Source organism: Bombus bifarius, unplaced genomic scaffold, assembly GCF_011952205.1.
Source record: "Bombus bifarius isolate JDL3187 unplaced genomic scaffold, Bbif_JDL3187 scf7180000008026, whole genome shotgun sequence".
NCBI lineage: Eukaryota > Metazoa > Arthropoda > Insecta > Hymenoptera > Apidae > Bombus > Bombus bifarius.
The window spans coordinates 392,314-411,679 of NW_022884399.1; the positions used below are offsets into that span (position 1 = coordinate 392,314).

The following is a 19,366-nucleotide window of genomic DNA, read 5'->3' on the forward strand; positions in this document are numbered from 1 at the left end:
ATAGGAAAGATAGAAACCTTTAAAGATACTATAACAAAATGTTTTATTTTTATCTGGCATTTCCACTATAATATTTTTACATATTAACGTACTTAGAATATACTTTCATTTAGTATTACTATCATCAAATGAGGTTTAATTGGACGTACTATTATTCCAATACTGTACCGTTATTGGCAACATAGTATTCGATATTTAATTTAACAATAGTACTAAACCAGCACGTTCAATTAAACACGAAATCATTTCTAAACTATTATTTAATTAAACATTACGTCTCGTTGTTTTCAAGTAAAGAACGAGGTCCAAATAGACGGTGAGCAAGAAAGGCAAACAATAGGACGAGCATGTTCGACGATGAAGATCGGTGGCCGGAAGGGGAGAACCTTCCCGTCGCGATATTAAACGCAATTCTGCGAGACCAAGGCAATTTGCTTCGCATAGAGTACACATCGGACATTATTAATCAGACATTCGAACCAGAAGTGGCACGGGTGCAAGTATTTGTCGATGAAGAACAAGTGGACGCACGCATGATTTATGAACTTCGCTGAGACTACTTGGAGGAGTATCGTCTCAGGGAGTCACAGCGCCGAAGTCCTTTAATTTCACCGATTTTCCCGTTAACCACCATGTAACACGGGCAACAATTTAATTCTATGGAGGGATTAATGAAAAAGGGGAAGAGACAACGCGAAGGACGGAAGAAAGGGAAGGTCGAAAACGCGCATTCCGTCGCGTATTTAATACCTGGCAGCGCGATATAAGCCGATGTTAATAATCGCCAAGAATATTTTCGGTCGGCTTTTCCATGGAAAAATAGTAATATCCAGAGAACGGGGTAAGGGTGCATTTCATTAACGGGTTCCACCCCTGTGAAAGAGAGTTATCAGGATTAGAAGTATATCTCCATCCCCCTGTACGGTCGACCATTCCCTCTTCCACTCTCTCGATATCGGAGCTCTCTTGCACAATAATTTACTGACTAGTAAATTTAGTGAGTCGACAAGTGTCAGGTTTTAGATTATAGACATATGCTGCATAAATAATTTTTATAATTTTTCATTCGCTTTCGTTATCAATTATCACTGATCAATTATCTTGATAAAATTAACTATTGCAGAACTTTATTTGTAGTTACCGTTATGTAATGGTATTTATTAGAACTTGTAACTTACAGAATTTCGCTAACAATATCAGTTCGATCTATGCGCAAAACGGATTAGGAAATTATAATAATTATGAAGTTCGAGCTTATATGTTTTCTCGCGATAGAAGCGATGTAATATATTTAACAGTCCACGGAATCGGTGACTGGCTGGCTCGATTCACCCGTTGCCTGCAGTTATATTCACGTTTAACGATAAACCATTGAACCGTGCCGGCTTTTGTGACCACGGATTTTTGCGAAATCATATTAACCTTTGCCTGGTAATAATATTCGTTCCCGCGCCTGTTTGATCGTTCATCGAAAATTGCCGCCGGTTAAGGAGATCTTAATCGCGTCGTCGATGCAGCGAGGGTTTGTTGCTCGAATAAAATATCGACGTCCTGCACCGGCAGGTGTTGCTGAATCGAATTTTGCCGTTGGTTATCATGTAGGGGATGAAACGTCCTATTTGTGGACACTATCATATGAAAATTAATTTTATAAATCATTCTGCCATCATATAATGTATATTACATGATTATTAATCTTTTAATAAGTTAATGGCTCTGAAAGGTCGTTACGAACGGATAGAGCTACGTATGTAGCCGATACATTAAAATACGCTCGGTAAACGAGATAAAGTATAATTAATCTCTTATAACAATTAATTCAAATCTTCAATAGAAAGAATGAATAATTTATAATGTGATAATACGTTGTTAACTCTTTTACTACGGTACTATTTGATGCAAGTTGAAATTATTTTGGTTAATATAATAAAAATATATTCGTATAATTAATTATAGTATAATAGATGTAAATGTAAATAAAGATGATTCTATACTAAAGAAAATGTATATCTACGCTTTTGGCAAATGATTTTCCTTTGAGACAAATAAATACTAACTGTTCTTTAGTAAATAGTTATTGATGATTACCTTTGAGGCCGTATAAATACGCCCTTTGCAACGAGAGGAATAAATAGTTACTTATAATTACATTCAACTCAACAATCGTTTCCAACATGTACAAAAATATCGTAGTTCGATTTTCTATAAATTAGTCTTTAGCTTTGAACTATTCTTTGGCAAACGATTGCTTTGAGGTCTTTTGGAACCATATAAATACACTCTTAGTAACAAAAGAAGCCAACGAAATAGAATTACAATTACATTTAACTAAACAGAACACGTACAAATTTATTTTATATGATTACGTGAGAAAAGAAAAACAATCGTTTCATTTGGCGTACAGCTGACTCGCCGCCAGAGGCGGATACGTCCGTGACTCATTGTCAGCGTGAAAGAAAAGGGTGGTTAGGTATACTTACACCGACAGACGTGGAGTTTCAGTACGTCTCTCCAGAGTTGTGCACATCGACCTGCGGTCCACCGTCGATTTTGCACACACGTCCTCGGGACTTCGATTCCGAGCTGTAAGAGCCGAGTCGAACGGTCGAACGAGCGTTGATCAACTGGCACACGCACCTTTCATCCGGAACGCACCGTTCGTACGGTATCCCGAAACGAAGCCAACCAGATTTCCTCGAATCACTGGCCAGCCACGTGACTAACCATGGGGAACAGTCGGAATTTGCGCGAGACACGAGCCCCGCTCGCTCGTGTAGTACATCGGTCCGCGAACAGCAATCTAGCGTGTACCAGAATGGCTTCGAAAAAGAATCGAAACAGTAGTTCGTGCCACGAACTTCGTGTCAAAGACAGACAGACAGTCGGTCAAACGGAAAAAGTTAAGCACGTACTTTGCCGCGGTGAGAGGAACTAACAACAAAAGACGCGAGAGAAGAGAGTGGATGGCTAGAGTAGGATGGTACAGACGGAAAACAAAGACAGAGTGGATAGGAAGATAGGAAGACAGAGACAGAAAGAGAAAGAGAAGGAAAAAGAGAGGACGAAAGACCGCGGTTTCTCCCTGAGATTTCGAGCTGCACTGCAAACGGGAACAGTCAGTCCTTACTGAATCGGAGTTTGCCTACGTACTCGCGGCTGAAAGACTTTGGGATCTGCGCAGTTGCTCTCTCACCACCACCATTTCCACCACCACTACCATACCACACCACCACCATCACCACCACCACCACCGTCGTCGCCAGTACCACCATACCGTTAACCCCAAACCTCCATGGCTCCTCTCTCGACTCCAGCCAACCCTAACCTCCAGCCTAGGCAGCGCCCTAACTTCGACTGACGAAAGCTCCAAGCGACGTGTGAACGCGAAATTATTCTTACTCGGCGAAAATTACTTCCAACAAAGTTACCAGTCCACGGATTACATCTATGTAGATGCACCGGGATGCGGCATGTATGTTGCCGTTGCAGCGTGCTTAAGCGTGCTACGTGCTACGCGAGATGAATGCGGTAATTACAATTCAAAATCGACCGCTGCGTCGCGGGAAATCGATGCAATCGGTCCTGCCCGAAGAACGATGCACGTCGCGGCTTGAATTACAGCCACAGCCGCCTTACGATCATTCCATTGAAGAGTTTCAACGTCGCTTGATGATACTCGCATACGAGTAATTTCATTTTATCGCAACAATGCCGTTACACCGCTGATGGCACAAAAGCAACCACTTGCGTGGAATTAACTGAATACTCATGGCTACGGCTGCTCGCGTGCCATGTTAAGAATGTTTCCGAGCACACTACTGAGAATACTTTATCTCTTCACACATTCGTAACGTGTACACCGGGAATATTATGACCCGAGGCAGTTTCTCGCTTCCGTTGGAAGAACAATGCCTCTAATAACCGGTGGTTAAGCGAAATCTTTGGTTTCTTATCGAAAACCATGATAATCTCAAAAACAATTTTCATGATTGTTTCTTTGTAATCTAGTGATGTCTGCATAATTCTTAAGAAATTGATTATTAATTATTGTTACTGCAATAAGCAAGAAGGCAAGAAAATTATCTACACTATTTGCTTAACATAACCTACGATAATTAAAATTGGAAGAGGAAACAGGAAGCATCGTATTCTGCCAATAAGTTGTACGATTAAAAATCTGGACGACTAGAAAGAATCTTGTCCGAAGTGATGCTTCCTAAAGTTCGTTGCTCCGTACATGTTGTCTCCGCACAGTCCGCGGAACGTTGGCCGTTTGCCAAAGTCATTCTCACATAATTTCAGGGGAATATAAGCGCCAAAAAATATACGGAATTCACGATTATAATTCTGGCATAAATCTATAAGCAGAAGAATAATCGCCATTCTGGTTCTTGCAGTAGTAAAACGTTAACGTGACTCGGTTTAATTAAATTTGATACATTCATGCGATACCGGCTATCGTTTTAATTCACCGAGATCACCGAGGCGTGTACACGTCGAAAGGTTACCTCCTACTCATTTACTTTTGTTTCGCTGCAGATCGTATGATATGAAATCATACTTTTGCTAATTATCCTCTATGATAGCAAAGAATACATGTGTTTTGAAAAAAAGAGATAAATGATAGTTTATTCTTCTACCGTAACGCTTATATCTAATGCTAAACTGGTAAATGTCCACTTTTCCTCTGTGATTAAAATAATTAAAAAGAAGTTATTCTTTTCTGCCGATGAAAAAATGATTTGAATACATCTGATCGAGATAGTCAGCGCCACCTGGTGATCAGACATATCAAATGAATATGTATTTTCATTGCGTCGATAAAGTTACCGTTTGTCTCTTTTTCATGATTACATATGTACATATTAGGCATTATATACGTATTTTGTCTTTGAGTTGCAATTAACTTATATGTATTTGAGATCAGCAAATCTCAAATTCATCAATAATGAATCAAAAATATTAAAAATAATATTAATTACAGTAGATTTTTCAATTATATAAGAGGTTTAATAACAGAATACGATGCACAATTCGGAAATGTGTTATATTGTCAAATTGTTACGTACATAATATTAAAAATGACAAAATAAAGAAAGGAAACGTCAAAGGTATAAAATAAATGTTGGTCTCCGCAAAGATATTTATGCTAATTTTTAATTATTGAGTACATATAAATGAAAGTAGAAGTCAATGTAATGACCTTAAAGCTTTGATAATTATATTAGTGTATTATGAATAAACATGATAATATCAAGTGAAATATACGCAAAGATCTGTTTTTAAGCGCGTACGACAGGCTATATACTATGAAGAGTCAAATAGTATGAGATAAAATTATTGACCAAATATATATGTTACTGCTTAAACATTTTTAATTCATTAGTGTGAGTACATGAATACGTCAATACTGCGTTCGAAGTTATATTTAAATTTCTCTTAAGTAAGCTATATTTCTTGCATTCTCTTTTTTTTATAAAATAAATTGAATAAAATAAATTGAATAAAATAAAATAAAAGCTAAATAAAACAGCCATAAAAGATTTTAAATACGACATTTTTAAACATTGTAACAATATGTTATATTTACTGAAACTTTTAATAATTTCCCAATAAAATTTATTACTATAAATAAACATATATAAAAATAAAACTAATTATATAAAATACTAGCACAAACGATTGTAAAATATAAAATGCATACGAAGCACTTATTAGTTCTAGTAAAAAAGTTTAGACTTCGAACGCTGTACGTAACATTTCCAGTTATTAATTACGAAAGAAAGAAACATGTTACGTGCCATTAAATATATGTTCGATGTTTTCATAATCCTTTCGTTTGGGACTTGGAAAAATGAAGTCAACACCATGACGTGCTTGTTGTAAGGGCGAAATTAATCTTAGGCAATAATTCAAAGCCACGTTATCGAGAAACCTAATGTCAATTGCAAAGTTAATCAATGTTCTCTCTCTCATTTGCTGTAGAAATACGAGTGGGACTGGCAGGTCGTTGTTCCTAGTCAAGATCATGAGATCCCTATTCCCGACATTTCGCAATGCTGGCGTAATGCCTGACCTCCGCTTCCAATTCTACCGAATGCAATTCTTCAGAATTCGACGTGCTGCACTCATCACTCAATCACGCATTGACTACGTGAACAAACGCTTTCAGACGTACGAGTGACACGTACCACATCCAAGCCATATCGATTTCCCATTGTCCTCTACAGACATTCAATATATGCGCACCTTTGTTGTGTTACGACAATTGATGCAAAAATATTACACTAATGCAATTAGCATCATATATGTATTATATTATTGACAAAGGAAATTTATATGTAACTGTATTGATAAAATAACTTCTTCTATTAAAGAAAACAATTTCGGTTAATATTATTCGATATAGAAATAAAAACAGTATGATTTTGTATAATACATACATATCATTATCACAGAAAATTTTCAAATATTTTTTAGTCGGTATTCGAATAAGACAATTGGTTGCCCCATCTCTCGGTTTGACCCTAACCTAAGTTGTACACTGTACACCTTGAAAATGTGTATATCTATATGGATGTATGTCTTGTATGTACAATTCGTATAAACATGCGAAAAAGAAACGTGATACTCATTGTTGTTCGGAAGTTGCGTATATGTTCATCTCGTTAAAAAAAATATTTGGTAAGTGAATCTTACATGCGCAAACAAGGCTCGTGGATTAAAAATATCATGTAGGCTATTTATCTAGCATAGTTATGAAATCCAAGACATTAATCTTCAATTTAAATATGTATTACTAAGGACAATCGAGAGTGATAGAGAACGCATGCGCGTGTGTGTCACCGGTGTCTACTTCAGTGTTAACCATTATCCCTCCAGCATTCAGTATTAAAATTGTTATTGTACAAATAAGTAGTGTAAAATAACAGATATCAATAGAGAAGCAGAAATTATACACAAGGTATGAGTTTAATAAAAATATATTTTTACCTTTACTAGAAAACATGTAGGTATTTATCTCCATGTGACAAATATATACCAAATGTGAAATAAATACCAATTGATTCAATTATTATTCCACATTTATTATCGTATTTATGATACATTGAACACATCTAATCAGAACATGAGACATTGTTAATTATTTTACAGTATACAAAAAATTTATGTACACTGTAATTCATGTAGATAATGAATAATCAATAAACACGTGTCAAATGTGATTGCACAACAGAATATCATCATAGCGTCATGTCATGAAGATATTAAAAATTGCCTAATGATGAAACGTCCAGAAAGAAATTCACTAATGTTTGTGATAAATATATTACGTAAACGAGAAAGTACACGTCTTATATGCTAACCTCAAGATAATTGACAAATTGAATGAAACACGTTTTCGAAAAGGGTTAACTGAAATGCGCATGCGTTTCATGTGTATACAATTTCGAGATTCATGTTGTGAATCCCTCTCATTTAACAAGAGATTATTAACCGTGATTCGAGGACATAATCACATAAAATAACGTCGAATCATAAAGCTAGTGAACGAATTATATGTTCAAGAGTGTACGAGATATCAAATTTTCCTTAACAGGTAAACTTTGCCTTCTCATGACTAAGGAGGTTAGAATACCTTACAACCCAAAAGCGTAAGATTTTTGTTTGTTATTTACCGGCTAAATAATTCAATTAGTATTCAACAAGAGAGGATGAAATACAGTGCCTATGTGTGTATGTGATCATATGTGAAGGAGAAAAGAGGGGAGAGAGAAACATAACACCCTGAAAAGACGCGCGTCGCGAAACTTATACGACGCAGAAAGAACGAGAGTGCGCGTCAGTACGTTTTACCCTGACCTCGGTCAGGCAGACATGGTTTAATTTAACCGGATCCCTGCAAACTCACAGTTCAATCTATCTTTGTCCAGTGGCACGTTCAAATCCTGACGACGTTCGCGATTTAACCTCACTCTTCCATGGGAAGGAAGGATACGCTACTTTTCCGGTATGTAAAGTGCGTTTTCAGTTTGTATGTCGAATTCTAGATACGATGTCATCAGTATTTTCGAATCCGTTTGACTTGTGCGCGACGAAACGTTCTCTAGTAAATCGTTAGAATCTCGCATCATGACCCGGATTGTACCAGGTTTTCACGATGAATATTCATTTGATACTGGCTTTTTTTCATGAAAATGATAATCGATGTAAATATTCTTGCTTTCGTGCAATTGTAAGGAACGATTAATTAATTATTTGATTCGGTTCAACAACGATGGCATCGAAGTTAAGATGTACTGATAATGCACTCTTTTTTCGTTTAATTCATGTTCATAAAGTTATAATTTTAAAAAGAGTCTCGACTTATATCTCGTTTAGAATGATAGTAACGTAAAGTGTTTGCTTTTTATTTGCTATAGTGAAGTATGTAGCCTACGTGCGTTAGTTTCAGTTGATAATGACCGGAAGTTTACTCTCTTATCAAAAGCAGCACTACTTGTTTTTTTAGTTTAAATACTGCTATTGCCTCTATTATTTCAGTAAGAACGTAAAAATAATTTGTATTGTAATTTTCATAAAAATAGTACAAGTAAAAATAATAAAATTTATATTAAAAAAACAAGTAGCGTGCTACTTTTATACATATATAAAATTTCCAAAAAGATGCATGTTTTGGTATATAAATATATTAATATAATTTTGATGTATAAATATACATCAGTACCACGAAGTTAATATTTTATAATGTATAAAATTGAAAAACTACAACTTTTTATATCATTAAATGTCTCAAACATTATTATTTGACAATTATTAAACATTATTCTACGAGATCAAATAGATAAAACACGGCGAAAGAACAATTCAAATTGCAAGCTGCAGGAAATAAAGCATATCACAGGTTGCATAATCGTCTGTCTCGTCAAAACAGTTAAGAGAATGCAAGCACAAGGTTCGTAGCAATTTCAGTTTGAATATCATAGTCATGAGACATATCGTCGATACGTTACCGATTTAGATAGATAAGAAAGTTTCAGCGGAAAAAACCGACTGCTGAAACCGGTTGATATACTGTTGAAGAAAGAGAAAAACCGAATCACTCTAGCCAAAGAAAGCACTCGGATTTCCTTTGAATTCGGCTGGAAGTATTCCCTTCCACTCCAATATTTGACAATCTCGAGTGCGAAAGATAGAATAGATATATAAAGGAGATGATATTTGCAAAAAGTATGAATTGAATTGAAGCTCTTGCCGGAAGACTCAATGCAAATGACTCGATCCCCTCACGCATAGTCTCTATCGTCGCGTCAGTGAGACATGGACTCCTAGCTCGGATGAAATTTAAAAACGAAAGATCTATGGCGCCAAAGGCGAGGCAATAGCGAGAAACACAAGGAGGAATCGAAACGGGAAAATACACTTCCTCGTACACCATCGACTCCCTTTGGCTCTTTGGGGGATAGTAATGGTCTAGGCCGAAGGCAAACTATACGTAGAAAGCTGAAGGGGCAGTAGAGCGTGCAACGCGTAGCATTCTGGCGGAAAGCCTTCCTCTGGGCTTCGTTTGTGAAGTTGACTACTGGCCAGAAGCGTCGCCACCTTTCTTTGTACGTATGTAGCCGCTTCTCCGTAGCCAACATGAAAACTTACTCAAATGTTATTCATCGCCATAATCAAGATGATTGTGCTCGGAATTTAATACATACAAAATTACCTCTGTCAAGCGTGTATGTTTGACCAGCGAACCGACAGTAATGAATAGAAACGTACGTTTGATGGTACTGTAAATGGGATGTATTCCATAATAATATTTTCACTGTATTCCCATCGAATCAACGGCTTATATTTTACATTTACGTATAAAAAATGTTTTATCCTCGAAAATCTTACTTTTTCTTTCGACGATAATCGTTACCGATAGAAGAATGGCACGGCAATTAAACTCCAGTCTCGTAACGGATAACTACAATTACCAACGAATTTAAACGATAATAATTGTCCAGCGAACAAGGACTTTTTCAATGGCATACTTTTGTATTGTTAAAAAAGGAGGGAACAGGTATCTGAAAACATCAGAAAAGACCAGTGAAGAGCGCTTTACGGGAACGATTAACGATTCTGGCTCAACGACCTGTAGCGCCGTGCATTGTTGCTCGGAATTACCGACCGCCAATTGCAAAGTCCGTTCCTAACTGACAATTGCTCCACTTGCTTTAAACCATTAGTACTCGCCAGTTATCTTGTTGGCAATACACTACAATGAACATCGTCGTCGTCATAGTTGGCTAAAGTAAATCTCATCGTCTCTCGGTGGCGATGATTTCTCTCCCTTTCTCCAACAATGCATTCATTTGTAATTTGTATATACATGTATATAATAGGTACGTGACAAGATAACAAAAACCATTATTCGTTGATTTCTTTATTCATTAAATACATACCGGTATCATATAATATGTTTACAGCTGAATACTTAATCAAATAAGGAAATTGGTAATTTTACTAAGATTTCAGTATTATATGACTATGCTCGTGTTGCATCACAGATACGCGCATGCTGGAGATACGGTTATACAGATATAGAGTAACTATTGAAGTAGGTTACCGAACTGTAAGTTATCGAACTTTATTCAAATTTAAACGCCGAGCGTTTTGTTTGAAGACGACGAAATCCCGTATTTGCAGACAGGGGGAAGTTTCTTTTAGAATGTCGAGAAGGATGTTCCTGCTCGTGGTGAAATTTCGCGAGAATGCCTGCGGAAATAAGCTTACAAACTTACTTTGTATATTAAATATAAGGAATAAAAGAACCAACCGATCAGATTAGAATCCAAATCTGAATTCAAAATTCTTTTCTTGGTATTATACGACAATTTCTCTGCGAATAAATATCAGCTATGTTTGAATTAATAATTACATTAACTTTTAAAGAACACATTTTCTTCCTTTTGCATGTACAAAATAAATTGAGCTCTTGAGATTCTTATAATTACGAAACTTACGAAAATACTTATACAAATGACCTTTGCGGATACTTATGCAAATTCATATTTTTATAAATACGGGTAAAAGAGTAGGTTTGTTCCAGACGGAGGTTTGTTCCAGCTACTAAATATCATAGCGAGCATTATACTTTGAATATTTTACATATTTTTATATGTTATTTGCATACTGTGCATTTTTACATCTTTAAATTTCTCATAAATTCATAAAAATCTGCATTTAAATCTACTTATAATTATTTTTATTTACAGATATCCCGTGTTTACCAAGATGTTGAGACTACTTTTATTAGTAGCCATTCTTGGTACATCGGCATTTGCCTATAATGGCGATCTGGTGGAACAAGAGTGTCCTGTAGACTGTCATTGTCATTATTTTCGCATCAACTGGGTGACCGACTGCTCCGAAAGCAATTTAACTAGCATACCGATTGACGAGCTCAGCCCGAACATTTACGTTCTAGATATGAACGGTAATAATATCGTACAGGTCGGTCCATTTCCACATTCGATCAAGCTAAGGCGTCTTCAGATGGCACATAATCGATTGACTGAGCTCAAGTATGAATCTTTTGCTGGATTAAATTATCTACTGGAGGCGGACTTTTCATCAAACGCGATCTCTCATGTCGATCCCGAGGCATTTAGGTAAGAGCACTTTTGGATTTTTTATTTGGTTCGTTTTCTGCGTATAACGTCTGCTACACGCGCGTACGTACGTAAATAATCTGTAATAACAAAATATTTGTAACTTTTTATTCATAATGAGTAGGTAGTGATTTATATATAAAATGCAGGAACTTTTAATTTTTCGAATTGGCAGTTATTCGATTAAATCAATTTAAGAAAATTTGTGTAAAATATTTAAACTTAAAAATCAGGAAATTTTGAAACAGAAAATGTTGGTTAATTGATAATTAATTTTGTTCAATTTTAGGTATAAATGACAGGACCTTATGATACAATTAAATTATTAAATTTCAATAATTTCCAGACAGTTATATTATTCTTACTTATATTTTTTAATATTGCCTAGGAATAATTTATTCTCGTAATATTTGATATTACTATACATATATAACGAAAACATGTGAATTGTCTTGTTGCTCTGCATTCACATTGATTTTTATACGTATTTCTAAGGAAATATTGAAGTATTACTGATCAGTAAATCATAGAATATATTTGAGAAATGAAAGTTGGAAAATTGGTAAACTACGTCATCAAATATGCACTTTCAATTAATTTAGTAATCAATTAATCTACCTATTATAATACAGAGAAATAGATTTTCCTCGTTTTTATGTTATCGTATATTTATTGCAGCACTATAATAAATATGTGCCTGAATTGAATTTCTTAAATTCAAAATATTATGCCTGACCTTTTTTAGAAATTTTTAGTCTTTAGAAAAATATAGTCTTCTGTGTTATACGAATATTTTCAAAACAATATAGAACATATTACATACTGTAATAAATCTGATCTCATAATATTATCTTGAGTATCTTTCAAATAATTCAATTCTAATCGGCGCATGCTATTTTAACAATGCTGCGCTAGAAACAAGTAGTATCACAAAATCTAGTATAGACATCATATGTGTTTAATTAAGCGATCGGTAATATAGTAGAAAAGCCATTTTCACTCAATAAACAGATATCGATCTAATGTTTCAATTAATTATTATTCCATTAGCTTCATTACATCTTTGTTTAAAGGTTCCGAAATAGCTTTTTCTTTCATGTTCAGCGCTGTAATGAAACTTTATTCCTAAACTAATTCGAATTTGCCGTTCAAAATCTGCTTCGTTTGAACGCTCTGGCTTTTTCAGTTACAAGTCCTTTCCTTACAGTTCCTTAAAGTTTCCTTGCAGAATTAACAAAAATAGCTATTTTATGTACTTACAAGAACTAAGCTCATGTCATAGTCCTTCTAATTACATTATAAATAAAAACTCAATATTTTTACAGGGACAGTCCTGGTCTAATTTCGCTGGAGCTTCAGAACAATCCTTTGGGCGAGGTGGAAGGTCCCTTCTTAAATTGTCGCACTCTGCTCTACCTCGATCTGAACTCGTGTGGCATCCATCACTTGAATACGGAATTCTTTTACAATACTACGAACCTAAATAAACTCGACTTATCCCATAATTCACTCGGACAGATCAAGCCCGGCCCATTTGATCACCTCACTAATCTGGAATATCTGAAGTTAAACGCTTGCAACTTAACCCACATCTCTCCAGATGTGTTTGCACATTTGGAAAACCTTCGAGAACTCGAAATGGCGGAAAATGATCTACATACATTGAGCTGGACAAACGTATTAGCACCTCTGATTCGTCTTGAATACTTAAACATCAAAAAGACTAATATCACCAATTTGCCAGGCGATGCTTTTGCAAAGAATTTGTACCTCAGGCAGTTGGTGCTTGCTAATAACGAATTGTGCCATTTGGATGTTGGAAACACGCTGGGCCATAATCTCCACAGTCTTCAATCGTTAGATTTATCGAATTGCAATTTACAAGATCGTCTATCGGAAGAAGCTTTTAAAAACGCTAGCAAACTACGTGTATTAAACTTGAGCAACAATCCAATGTTCGCTAATGAATTGACAGCTGTGTTGCGTCATTTGCCAAAGCTTCACAAGCTTTCGTTAAGTAATTGTAGCCTGCAACGTCTGCCTAATACGTTCCACGTATTCGAACACCTGGAGGAGCTAGATATCTCGCATAATCCTTTGTCAGATGCGTTTGGTAGTTTATTAAATCCACTGGAATCATTAGAATATTTAGATATGTCTTTTTGTAATCTTGGTCATCTTGGAAATAACACATTCGCTCATATGACTTCGCTAAAGAAATTAATATTATCCGGAAACAAGTTGCATACCCTGGAAGAGGGATTGTTCGCGAACTTGACGAGATTGGAGAGTTTAGAACTGAACAACTGTGACCTGAAGACTCCCATCGACCCCAAGGTGTTCGGCGACCGAGTCAGTACCGACATTATCGAACTCAAGCTCAGTGGAAACGCTCTGGAAGTACCCCAGGATGGTCCCCTGCTTCCAACACAATTATCCAATCTCGAAATGCTAGATTTAAGTAACTGCAGCTTGGAACATTTGAATGAAAACCTCTTTTCTACAACTAGGAGTCTGACCCAATTAAACTTATCCAATAACAGTATTTCTGGCACGGAGAATCTGGCCTCTCTGAAGAAGCTAGAAATGCTGGAACACCTAGATCTCAGCAACAACAGTTTGAACTCTATCTATCCACGAGTATTCAGGTCGAATCCACGTCTGTTGTCGGTCAATTTGCTGAGCAATCCATTCGTGTGCAATTGCTTCATCACGGAGATGTGGGACTGGGCGATACAGGTGAAGAACGATCTGCACGTGCTAGTGGGCAGTCAGCCGGCGAATTTCGAAACTGGTGGAGTGAAACTGAGAAAGAGTTTATCTTGTACCTATGACGACGAGACTTATCGCAAAATCATGGAACAGGCGCGCACCAGCAGCGAGCCGCGACGTCCTAGAAAGGGTGACCTAACTCCCGCCCGTACCTGGGCGAAATACGTCCGCGAGTCGAATTGCGGTCGTAGTTCATGATATATAGCGAGCAAATTTCAACATCCGATACTGAATGTCTATTACGACAAGACACACGGCAAACAGAAGAGCGAGTTGTAACGTATCTTGAAACTGCGAGGTGTATACGCACATACACATGCACATATGTATAGCTATGTACAAGATGTGCTATCGTCAAGTAATTTATCAAGATTTTACTCCAAGGAAAGCTAACAACGTCAGCCAAAATAGGATTAAGGAGTGTTAGTAATACGCGGGTGCCAGACGTCAGGATGTTGAAAAATTTTCTACGTGGAGTTTAGAATATGACCTCGTGTACGTTTCATTTAAATGGAATCTGTATTCAATCCTGTATGGGCATCGCCATCTTCATGGAATCACGATAATACGGGAGATGGTGATCGATCGTTCTTAGGTAGGAACGATGACCATCTCCGACAAACAACCCTCCTCTGTTCGAGGGAAACATGTTTATACGTTGAAACGGTAGTCGTATTTTATTGGAAAGTGGTGCAATCCGTCTAGCGTCAGTTGGAATGATTAATGCAACGAGGGGTGATAAAGTAAAAAAAGAAATATTTATCGATCGCCTGAACAACGGAAGGTTCTCGAATTATCAATCACCCTTTTGCCTCGAGTCTCCTTTGTGTTTCACCAACACTTTTTTCACATTGATGCCGGGAATTAATGGTCGAAAACCAGTCTAAGACCGTTCGTTGTTCCCATGACAATGGTGCCATGTCTTTAATTAATCTCACTCAACGATCGAACCAACCTTTACTCTCTTTTTCTTGCGAGAAGTTAATAATGTTGAAGTGAATTGACAAGTGTCGAAGCCTAGAACAAGAGATTCAAATGAAACGTGAATATAAAATATCGATTGAGTCAAGAGTAAGTATCCATAATAAAATCACAAAGTTCTACAAAGAAACCGAGCTTTTAGCTGTATGAAACCGAACATAGATTCTATTTAAACGCTGATGAACGACGTGAAGTCATTGTTAACAATTACCAGGCCCTTACATGCTCGTACATACACTCTTACATATCTGTTGTTTTCGTATTATTATACGCGAGCGTGTGTTACGTAAGTACGAGTGTGGACATCGCTAGGTAATATGATCCGTTTAGAAACAAACTTAACTGTTCGAATTATTGACCCTCGACTAGAAACGCAGTGCAGTTGAGATTATACGCGATTTTATGTATTCTTTTGACATTTATTAGTTTGTGCAATCCAGTTCGCAGAGAATTGTTAACAGAGTTCAATCTGTAATAATTATAGCTATATAACATAGATTAGATCTATAGCAATTTTTTACTTTGTTATTTCTGTTCGTATTCTCTTCGGTAATTATAATTAGAGACTACAGAAAGAACATAATCAGTAATTCCAAAATTCAATAATCAATATCATGTTACCAAAACATTATCTGTCTTTAAGAGACATATCTTTTAATTGAATATGTTACTTCCTCCTCTGTTACTTTTACCACCAATGGACAACGAAATTATTCAAAAAGATAAACTTATTACGTTTTTTCCCGCGTCTCTTCAATTGTTAATTTATTATTCATGCTTCAGTTTAATGATGCTAAATTATTTTTGCTTCGCTTTGCTAGTCGAGGATCGATCGGTGTTATAAAATTTATCGTTTGTTATCCTTTGTATATTTAAGTTAAATCGTTAAACATATTTATTTTAGACTATAATTGTCGCAAGTGACGTTACTTTTCACACTTGTTGCTAATTTCCGATTAACGACACACGCCAAGAGACATTTGCTTCTTTTGAAGTTAAATTACTTTGATGTTTGCTTGCACGGATGTATACTTGTGCTTTCCGTAATCAAACGCTATCTTCCCGTTTCAATGAAAATGTGCAACAATCTCAGTGTTCTCTGATTCTCTGGCGGTGTCCATGTATAAACAAATATGAGGTACTCTTAGAGTACTCTCATTTCCGGGCCATTCTCCCTCAGATCAGACAGTGACGATTTGAGTCTAGTTTACATACCAAGATGACTATTTCGTCGAAAAAGCACATTGCTAGCATACCTAGTACGAAATCGAATAAAATATATGTGTATATTGGTCTATAAGAGAATAGGTATGTAAGCGAGGTTTTTAATCTTGCTGTCGCTTAAATCAAGCATGAGTAAATTCAGGTGCCGATACGATTTCACTATGTTCATGAAATGTATAAGACTGTATTTAATAAATGAGTCATTTTTCTTGGTACGCGTTGTATCTTTCCTTTTATCCTGATAAATTATGGAATATTTTATCGTTTTCAATATTTTATCTGTCTATCGATTTTAGTTTATCGATATCGGAGTTAAGTGTTAACATATTCGATGAATTTTCAAAATCGATTTTCTCGCCAATTTTATTTAATAATAAGACATTAAAAAAATATTCTTTAATTTTAACATTTTTTTCCTTTCCTTTTATAAAGTTTCATATCCTGTTCCGTAGGTATAATATTGTACATTTTGAAACTAACTTCGTCACCTTTTATCAGAAATGTTTTCGTTATGATGATTCAAAAGACAAATTTTACCGACTCATGGTAATAAGAATTTTATTACCTTGTGACTCAATATCATTAGCGGCTTCTTAGAATAAACACAGACTATGGGACAAGTTATACAGATAAAATATTATTATATTAGTTATATAATATTACTTTAATCGCCAAAGAAGAATTACCAAAGTACGTAGAAGGGAGGATGAACTGGAAGTACAGAAGAATATTAGCAAGATTCAGATGTGAAAACGAGACCAAAACAAGGGAATACTGGAAAGAAGAGGGAGAAAATAGATGCAGACTATGTAAAAGGAAAGAAGACCTGAGACATGTAATAGAAGAATGCGAAGTAACGGGAGGACAAAAGGACATAGAAAAAACACTAAATGAAACTGGAGAAGGTCTAACAGAACTAAAAGCAATAATAGAGAAGAGAAGGGCAGTACAAGACGGGAAGGAACGACAGGAAGAAATCACAACAAGGAGACAAAAGCCCAAAGTTGCAATAGTTTTTTAGTCATTAGTTTTTAGTTTTTAGTTTTTGTTAGTTTTAGTTCTTAAAGATAGAATAATTAAGGAGTGCAATATAATAAAGTGGATAAAAGGGGAGGTAGATATATGAAAAGCGAAATAGGTATAAGAGATGTAAAACCGAAAGTTCGTCCAAAGTTGAAAGGCACGGACTAAGCAATAATAAATAAATAAATAAATAATATACAATATTATTTTATTTGAAGTCGACAAACGATTAGATAACCATATATTAATGTTCACAAATTACTCGCTATTGCTGTAAATTTCATAGAACCTTCTGGATAATGATAATTGGGAGAGAAATATTGCGCAATTTAAAGAAGAATAATGTTTCAGAAAGGAAGTTTCGCTTTCGGCAGCTATGATATTACATTTATATATACAGAGTGTATATATTGAATACTTAATTATTTCTGCTATTACCGAAGATAAAAAAAAAATGATTCATAAAAAATGTGCTTCTGTGCATTTGATAATTATAATAGATATTCGCCCAAAGTAACAATGCAGATTATTTGAAGGTTATCGATACTTTTTTATCTTAACGTCTGTTTGTTATAATAAGCTTCATAATCCCATAAGTACGTAATTTTGCTATGTCAGAATTATAAAAATATATATTAAGATTTATTCCAATTCACATATTTGCCGATAAAATTATTTTTACGCGTTATTTTTTAATAAATGTATAAAAACACGAACTTATCAACTGAGTTCATATTTCAGTTATTTATATTTCATTCACGTAATCCACATTTGTATCGACACTATCCGCAATCTTATCCAGACATTTGCATGCTGCGAATGCATGTCGTATGAAACAGAAATGTGGTATTTACAATTTGCAATACTATACTGAATAAATTAAAAAAATTCCTCCTATCACTACGAAAATAGTAAACTATATTTCTATTTGTCTATTCTAACCATTTTGCTTAAAATGTGTATTCCATTTTTTACATTAAGTATTAATATATAAAACTATTTCCGTATCCGCCTGAAATTGAAGTTTAAGCAGGGGAACGATTTCGCCAAATTACAACCCTGTATAAAATAGGCGCGATTTATTGAAAATAAACGGTATGACACACATTAAGCGACATGTGGACGAACTTATGAACACTTATGTAAGCGAAATTTTGTCGGCTCGTAATCATGTTCGTTACGTGTATACGAAGCTCCACAATATAACCTAAATTGTAAAAACAGTACAAAAGCATAACATAAATTCAATAATTTGCTCGGACATAGATACATTAAAAAAGGTTTACACACAAATATGTAACGAACTAAAATAATATCACGATACCATGTATAAATAAGAAAACCAATGTTTTGTATATGTTAACAATACAATGTCACTAACACACGTATGTGAGTACTTCGTGCATAAGTAACTTGTACCTAACAATTTTACCTTCATCAAATACAGTTTAACACGTGTAAAATGATCGAAGCATAGTTGCATTGACGGTGCTAATATAAAAGTTGAAATCATTGTACATATTACATAATTCTCGGTTGCAGGTATATTGTATACCTTGCACACGACTCCTATACTCTGAATGCGTATACGTATAGAGTGACATAAGTGTTAGTCTATGAATGTGAGATTCACTGGTGTGCACGTGACTGAATCTCGAGTATACGTTTCTGTATAGTCGATGTATGACTAGCGGTACCGGTTGGTCGTCTAG

The 19,366-nt window shown here is 35.5% G+C and overlaps 2 protein-coding genes and 1 long non-coding RNA gene across 8 annotated transcripts in view; 2 read left to right on the forward strand and 1 right to left on the reverse strand.

Moving 5' to 3' along the window:
- LOC117207225 (carboxypeptidase N subunit 2-like) overlaps positions 1-3,569 on the reverse strand; it is a 30,154-nt gene extending 26,585 nt beyond the window's left edge. The window contains exon 1 of the mRNA XM_033447205.1: positions 2,481-3,569. The gene's annotated coding sequence lies outside the window, so the exon portion shown is untranslated. The remainder of the gene's footprint in view (positions 1-2,480) is intronic.
- Positions 3,570-6,665: 3,096 nt separating this feature from the next.
- On the forward strand, positions 6,666-16,846 carry LOC117207229 (protein artichoke-like). 6 transcript variants are annotated; one of them, XM_033447214.1, is made up of 4 exons: positions 6,821-6,964; positions 7,601-8,011; positions 11,259-11,654; positions 12,980-16,846. In XM_033447214.1, exons 2-4 carry the CDS (start codon positions 7,983-7,985, stop codon positions 14,622-14,624), a joined length of 2,070 nt encoding a protein of 689 aa, XP_033303105.1. In that variant the 5' UTR covers positions 6,821-6,964; positions 7,601-7,982; the 3' UTR covers positions 14,625-16,846. The 6 variants fall into 6 exon arrangements, with proteins under 6 accessions (XP_033303110.1, XP_033303105.1, XP_033303108.1 ...); XM_033447216.1 differs by having other exon boundaries at positions 6,831-6,964; positions 7,935-8,011; XM_033447215.1 differs by lacking the exon at positions 6,821-6,964 and adding an exon at positions 7,187-7,600 and having other exon boundaries at positions 7,700-8,011.
- Positions 10,392-10,833, forward strand: LOC117207236. Its single transcript, XR_004487482.1, has 2 exons — positions 10,392-10,615; positions 10,690-10,833. It is a non-coding gene; the product is annotated as an uncharacterized LOC117207236 (long non-coding RNA).
- Positions 16,847-19,366: the final 2,520 nt, after the last annotated feature.

Excerpts from the sequence above, each read along its gene's own strand:
- LOC117207229 (XM_033447213.1), top strand. The coding sequence starts at position 10,321 with ATGATTTCTCTCCCTTTCTCCAACAATGCATTCATTTGTAATTTGTAT. Across the intron at positions 10,386-11,258 it reads TATATACATGTATATAATAG|ATATCCCGTGTTTACCAAGA; the intron begins GTACGTGACAAG and ends TTTTATTTACAG. Across the intron at positions 11,655-12,979 it reads GTCGATCCCGAGGCATTTAG|GGACAGTCCTGGTCTAATTT; the intron begins GTAAGAGCACTT and ends ATATTTTTACAG.